The sequence below is a fragment of the Hetaerina americana genome, unplaced genomic scaffold, assembly GCF_022747635.1.
Source record: "Hetaerina americana unplaced genomic scaffold, ioHetAmer1.1.p SCAF_8, whole genome shotgun sequence".
Classification (NCBI taxonomy): Eukaryota; Metazoa; Arthropoda; class Insecta; order Odonata; family Calopterygidae; genus Hetaerina; species Hetaerina americana.
The window spans coordinates 18,605,345-18,613,246 of NW_027287427.1; the positions used below are offsets into that span (position 1 = coordinate 18,605,345).

The 7,902-nt window shown below is 36.9% G+C and overlaps 1 protein-coding gene across 1 annotated transcript; it reads right to left on the reverse strand.

The window, feature by feature from the left end:
- Positions 1 to 851: 851 nt before the first annotated feature.
- On the reverse strand, positions 852 to 5,040 carry LOC139697946 (uncharacterized). The gene is made up of 3 exons (XM_071596804.1): positions 4,861 to 5,040; positions 1,942 to 2,073; positions 852 to 935 (listed from the first exon to the last, which is right to left on the reverse strand). Exons 1-3 carry the CDS (start codon positions 5,038 to 5,040, stop codon positions 852 to 854), a joined length of 396 nt encoding a protein of 131 aa, XP_071452905.1.
- Between the last annotated feature and the right edge of the window lie 2,862 nt (positions 5,041 to 7,902).

A 7,902-nucleotide genomic window follows, 5' to 3' on the forward strand; every position in this document is an offset into this window, starting at 1 on the left:
ACCGTGAATTGGATGATGAAATAATCGCCAATAAAATACTCTGTGCTTGGTGTAAAGCTTGTGCTTTTTAAAGTAATTTTCATTTCCATATTCCTTCATTATGTACTCGTGGTCTGAAATATACCTTGCCTGAGTGTTTATTACATTGAGTATCATTTATCACATTTACAACATATGACTGTATGTGATCTACGGAAAGTGTTTTAATAGTTAATATCTTATTTACATTGTTTTTATCACAAAAATCAAGGTTTTATTTTTAACTTCATACTTCTTGGCAAAATTATGAACTTCCACTAAGTCGTCTGATTTATTTGAATATATTGAAACCAAGTATCTTAGGGGTAATATTTTTATTTAATAAAATGAATACCATTAATCTTAAATGAGATAAGGATAGCCAAAGTTCCAAAACAAAATTGGGTAGTGACATATCCTGTAAAGGAGATAGAACAGCTGTAACACACATGATGCACTTACTTTCTTCAACTATCTTATTTAAAAAAAACTCATTTATAAAAGGACACGGTTAAAAGAATCAATAAAATCATAATAAATCGTGTAGCATTATGCGTAAGGTTTTAAAAAGTGGTCTTGATAGTTAAATAAAGGTTATTCGTAAATGCCGTTACACACGTACACCACAAAAGTGGAAAACTTTTGTATTGGCGAAGTTTCAATAGCACATTCAATGTTGGCAAATTTGTGATATCCTTGAAAAATGATGTCTACTTTTATTTTGAATTTTTAAACTTTTTATTTCAATATCCTCTTGAATAATGTCTCTGAGAACGAATTATTTGTAAGTCTTTGGGAACGAATAATTTCACAAATATTTTCTATGTCAACCATCAAAGTCCAACCAGCTTCGACCCAAGATGATTCAAAGCTTCGGTTGCTCTGTGCGCCAGGGATTTGAAGAGATTTGTAGGATACTGAAAAAAGAGGAATGAAATGGTACGTTAGTTACGTAAGAGAGTAAGTTACGAATAAATATGAGGATACAATTAAATCCTCTGGTTTTAATATTTCCTGCATTTTAATATTGTATCCCATTCTGAAAGGTGAGTACCTCTAGAATATTTCTCCCCTACTATTTCTATCTTCTTCTGCAAAGCATAGAAGAAGATGGGCTCCAGTATCGAGAAATGAAATTTAAATGGATTGGAACGGGAAAAGATTTGCGCGAAGTATCGTAAATGGGCACTTCGTTGACTAAAATATCGATATCAGAGTTAATAATGTGTACTCTCCTTTATTGGCTCGATAAATACGTATTATTTTGAATTCGGAGGCTGATGACTTACGCGCTATTGTTTAAATGGTTTTTAATAAAGCGTAAATCATAAAAAAATAATCATTCAGCTGATTCATTAAATCTTGAAAATACTTCTGCTGGTGAAACCTACGTGAGACAGGGGTATCCGGGCGATTGAAAAATTATGTTTGTTCGATTTTAAATATAATAATCATGTTTTACCATATATCTTTGAAGTTTGAGGCAATGAAATGTTTGAAAATGAGTTATTATGGCTCTGTATATTAGATAAACAGTTTTGATATAGTGCCAGTCACAATACAGAAGGCATAATTACATTATATAATTTCACACCATGAAACATAACAAAAATTAGGATGACTGGAAGACTACAATAAATAATTTTCATTGTAATTATCTCCAAGGAAAAAAGTTTAAAGTCTTTAATTTTGGTCCCATCACTTATAAACACGGAGTATATAAAAATTAAATAACGAGTGGACTACGCTAATAGCAAAATTGCACGTACATCCGAGTGCGAATGATTAAACGTCTCGCACTAGACGACTAACGCTGTGAGCATTATGCGAAGAAACACGCGATGATTCTATAATTAGCGCTTGGAAAACCCATGAAAAAATCATGTTAGTCTAATATCTGTAATCATTTCTCGATCGACTTACCTCAATTGCCAAGTTGACGAAATTTGACAGTGCTTCTGATCCACCAACAATCCCTCTGCCAAGGGCGCCCAATGAGTCTCCCGTGTTACCATATTTATCTTCTTCCGAGATCGTGTCCACGATGGGCTGAGGCTAAGTGAAAAATTCAAAAACCTCACAATAAAAATGCTGTTGAAAATGATTGCATTACAGTTTAAGATCAGTTGTTGAAAACTGAATGCAACAGTAGTCGGTAGACGTCAGAGAATATGCCAAGATCTTTGTCGTTCGTAGATGATCTTTGAGATCATCTACGTGTACATCGACACAATGCACTCACTGCAAGCAGCCGCAATGGCGTGCGGTATGAGGCATTTGGACGATACACTTGAGGATATATGAATAGGGAGGAGCTTGTAAGGGGAGATTAGTACTAATTTGTTCGTGAGCTTCTCTCGTTATACTGACCATTAATTGTGCGAGGGAAAAGACGAATCCCTGAATTTAAAGGTTCGACCGTGTATCTCTTTAATTTTGCGATTACTATCCGCGCTGCTGATGTTGCGGACTTGGTCTATTTCCGTGTGTAAACTCGCGCGAGTGAATCCATGTTTAAAATAAATTTAATATGGCGTTGATTCTTTGAGTCCCCACGGGGTCCCACTCCAGGTTATACAATAATCGTGTGACACCGTTAGTTTTCTGTAATAACTTTTCTGTCTTTTGCTCAATTATTTTTAAGTACCGTTTTTTTCAAATGGGACCCGTGTGTTCGCTATGTATTCACTGTGGGGTCTGACTTACGACATATGCACGGTGGATGCGCACGTAGGCGTGCCCACGTGGAGTGTCTTGCACCCTAGCTTCCAGAAAATCGTCTCACTCGGAGACGTGGCTTTCCTTCGAGATCCATCACTGGCCAGTGATGGAATTAACATAGTTTTCCTGTTAATATCGAAAGGCTTCTATCGCTACTAACGTATGTGGGGGAATATTTTGACATTTTTTCTGTGAATAGGTATACATAAATAAAGCGGTTTATCTAAATTCTTATAAACAAATTATGACACAAATTTCCGCTCACACCTGCGAGTTATGCTAAGCCCAGTTTATGGTTAAGACCCGTCGCACAATTGAGATAGCATGGAAATTTAATGATTTCAGGGATAAAAATCTCCGGAAAATCAAAAAGTTTCAATTTTTAGTTAGATTATATGAAAATGAGTCTTTTGGAAGTGAGTCAGAATTAAATGCATGCAGTGTGTGGGTATGTTGTAGCTCAAATGAATCGGGAAATTTAGCGGATCAGAAAATTGAGGTCGTGTGGACTGTATTCGATGAAGTTCGAATAATCATTGGCTTGTAAAAATCATGGAAAAATTAACCTGTAATAATGCGTTTACAATAGACCTCATCGTACATTACTGACTCAGTACCAGCAGTACCTCATATTCTTCGACAAACTACTTGCAAAGCTAGACGCATATGACATAGATAAAAATATCGGGGGTTGGATTAAAGACTTTCGGAATGATCGGGTTCAAAGAGTTAGGTGGAGTGAGCTCAAATGCGGTAGAAGTTACTTCAGTTGTTCCCCAGGGAAGTGTCATCGGACCTCTTTTATTCCTTCTTTACGTAAACGATATTGAATCTTTAGTCACTAGTAAGATACGTTTAATTGCCGATGATGCAGTGGTTTACCGTGATCCTGAGGACAGAGTAGTGTTATCAGATGACCTTAATGCTATACAACGCTGGTGCGACACTTGGCGATTAGAATTAACCTTATAAAAGTGCGTAGTGTTAAATTTTTGGAATAAGGGCAATTCCCTCCTGAATGCCTACTGCATTAGGAACACCGAAATGGAATGTGTAGACTCAATTAAGTACCTAGGCGTTACCCTCACTCACGACCTCTCCTGGGCGAAACACATGCAGAGTAGACAAGCTAACAAAAGATCAGGATTTATCAGAAGAGTACTAGGACTAGTAGTGAATGTGATGAAAACATCAAAGGGAAATGTTATCTGTCGTTGGTTAGGTCTCCTTTAGAATAGGCTGCAAGTAAATGGGATCCTCACGAGTTGGATTAGTTGCCGAATTGGATCGCGTGCAGCCTACGCTGAATCGTTCAGTCTTGAGTAGATTTGTAGAACGTTGTTATGATAAACTTTGTAGCGCATCCAAAATATTAGAGCAGCTAGGCTGGGAATCACTCAAGGAGCGAAGGTTAAATTACAGATTGCAGCTCTAGTATAAATTGGAAGGGTGTCTCTTTAGCAGTGATGTTGAAATTGTGTAATTACCCCCATCATACTACGGTAGGAGAGATCATGTCAATACAATTAGAGAGATAAAGTGTAGAACACATGCCATTTCTTTATGAGATGTTAAGATGTCATTTTTTCCACGAATGATAAGGGATCATAATGACATTGCCCTACCGCGGTAGGGTCATGTGTGGTTAAAAATTAGTCTGGTGTGCATTCACCCCCTGCCATACACCCTAGTGGTGGCTGTAGGGTACATAAATAAATAAATATAATTTGTTGCATTGTAATGTATATTAGCGGATAACTCCGTCAAAAAGTTACTGTCGCGGCACCTCTCGCAGTGTCTTGGAAGGAAGGGTAGATTGAAACTCAACATTTTCCTGATCTTTGACGGAATACTAGGGGAGATGATTTAGTCCAAGCGATTAGGATTAGTATACGTGCCTGCAAAATGTTTTGGAGTACAGTTTGCACCACACTGGTCACTCTCGTTCCCGGGTGATCTTCTTGGATATATTTCTGCTCCGCTGGGGCATCCCGACTCGGATCCTTGAGGGCGTCAAGTCAAAATGTTTCACAGATTAGAATGATTATAAAATGGTAAATGATTAATATTATCCTGTAAAGGAAGGGAAATTCCGAGCTAATTGTTTCATTTTTTCCTTACTATATTTTCAGAATCTTCCAACGTGTCAGCGGATTTCTTCCTCAACGGCAGTTCCTCGGATTTGATGATTTCCACCTCTTCGGAAACGCCCGAATCTTCCGCGGGAGGGGCGGGGAGCGCGGTGACAAGGGCGGCGACCACGGTGAGGGCCAACACACAGTACACTGCGTATTTTTCCATGGCTTTCTGAAATGAACATGGAAATATTTTTAGTCCAACCACCGTCGAACACCGGTTGTATTCGTTCAGTCATTATGATATTTCGGTGATTGTTGCGGATGAAATGACGTAGTCTCCGGCTAATGGAGTGCACGTATTGAGTTCAAATCCCCAATTAGCATTTTTATTGTCCATAAATGAGATTGTATCAATATATGGTTTCAATAAAAGTTTTTGTTCAGAGTAAGAAGTGGCAATTGGTTTCGAGGCACCTATAAGATGGCTTACATTTCAGAAAACGAATTTTGAGTTTGCACCTGTTAACAATTTTCTGTTTTCGAGGAATATTTTGTTTTTTTTAAATAATATCTCAGAGGTGATTTTTTATTCCTCTGACCATTACTGGATCAAAGAAGAATGAACTGACCATTAGTTGATCGACAAATAAAATCTCAAACATTCAATCGCTTTAGTATAGCTATAGCATATTTGAGCAGGATTTTACACATTTATACTTGGCAAATTCAGATGCCATTTTTAGCTTTCAGTTTGTTTTTCTATCCACCCTTTTAACGTTTTTCATTCTTATCCACACCCAAATTCTCAAAAACCTTCAAAACCTACGCCGCTTATCCTCTAGCCTCTACGTCCAAGTTTTCATACCTTACAATAATACGACCTATATGAAAGCTTTTACTAGCCTATTCTTTAAATCCTTATTTATGGTTTTTGTCAGCGACCATTCAAAAATCTTTTTTAAATTTTTTTCCAACGCAATTCTTCTTTTAATGCATGTCCTTACTACTTCTCCCCATTCTTTTAAACACTTCCCATGTAGGTGGAATGTTTTACCAGTTCTAGTTTATGGGCCCCAACTTTGTTTGTTAACCCAGCTACTTCGCTATAAGTTCATGACCCTCGTTTTTTCTCATTAGTTCTCATCTCAAACACTTCACACAAATATTCTAATGAATGACGTTCTTTGGCTGACTGGATGAATAAGGCTTTATCACCCGAAAATCTCATTTAATGAATTTCCCTCCAACTTTCATTCCGGTCTCCACATCTTCCTATGCCTTGCCTATTTTTCTATTTCCCCCCCGCACATATGTGTGTCAAATATCACGTGTGATAACAAACATCTCTGTCTCACTCCCCTGCCAACTTCTCCCCATTTAATTTCACCATTAAGTGTCCACATCTTTGCAGTCTAAGACTTGTACAGGTTGTAATAGTATAGTTTTCTTAAAATATCTCTTTTCTGTTTTTAGGATTCGCGAGCTGAGGCTTAGACTATTAATCTTCCAGCTAGAATAATTGCTGATCACGATATCGAAGATATCCTGGTAAGTTAATTAGCAAATGCAAAATGTAGGAATAAAATACAATGGAGAGAAAATTTACGCAGGAGTAAGTGTACTTGGTGAAACTAAACTTGGTGAAAGTAACTTGGTGAAAGATGTCGGCATACTGTATAATAAAACATTGAATGAGCGGGGTATTGCCATTTTTATGTTTCCTCATAATTCCAAGTAAAGATAAAAATACTTTTGAAAATCCTGTTAACTCTGGTATCGGATGCAATTCGAAGCACTTGGTGTGCTTGGCTACCAGTTTAGCCAATTTGGTACTCATCGGACCGAGAATTGTAATTTCTAAATATTTTGTTTTCCGGAATTCTCCCTAATTATGGATTTAGATATGGAATAATGGGCCCGGAAAATTCAATATATGATGAAGATTCAAAATAGAATGTAGTGGGATCCTGGTGTTGGAAAATTAAAAATTATGCTTGAAAAAACTATGGTGGTCGCAGGTATAAGTTCAAGTTGCACTTAATGTATTCCGAAATTAAAATTGTGGTGGGATTGGCCTCTGTGTTATGTGCAATCACTGAAATTACTCGATTAATATATTTGAATAATTACTCTTTCTTTATGAGCAGAGAATAAGTTAACATATTTCTAGTTTGTTGCGTGAATTCGTTGTTCTGCTTGGATATTAGAATCTCTTATATACGTTTCATTTGGTTAGGAAAATAAACAGGCGCCCCTCACTTTTTTGTTCGTGGGTTCGTAAAATTAAAAAAAAATATTTCCTGTTCCACGGTTTCGATAATTTACAACAGCCTTTTCCATTGCCTTGGTCCAAATTGGGAGAAAATACGTTTGTGGGCCGAATTAAGTGAACAGAACGAGCAAATAAACTTGCCCGTAGGCAGTTTCAGATATGACTGAATCAACACGTTCTTCCGTTTCAGCGTGACAAGCATATGGAGTGTAAGTCTGTGTGAAAAGGTGGGAAGGAGGGGGTCGCTACGCCCTCCTTTGCCGCTGCAGCCAAAACCAACACGAAGGATTCCTCCCCATGACTGCTTTCATGTAACGTTAATTTTTCAATAAAATTAATAGTTTTCCAATAAGGCAGCTCAAACTATAATTATCAATAAGAAACTTTCGGGAAGACAACTCCTGTTAAAAATTTTCAAGAGCTACTACATCTGGAATGATATTTTTCAAATATGTATTATTTGCTGAAATATGTTTGCACTGATATTAAATAAATTTGCTGAATGCGGTTCAGACCATCAAATAGATCTACCATGCCTTGAAATAAACTAAAAACTTAGAATCGATGCCTATTTAACTCTTAATTTGCTATTTGTAAGAGTATATCTTGTAATATCTATACTCGTAATATCCTTTCATTCTCGATTTTTTCGTGGCGTTTATCCGATTAATTTAAAAATATACAAATTTAAAATTGAAAATGAAGAACTTCTGTCTTTAAAAATTGGGTATAAAGTCAGGATGGGGTATTTTCGCTATGGAGTCGAGTTACTCTCTCAACAGGATTATGGAAATGCAAACAACTTCATAGTCG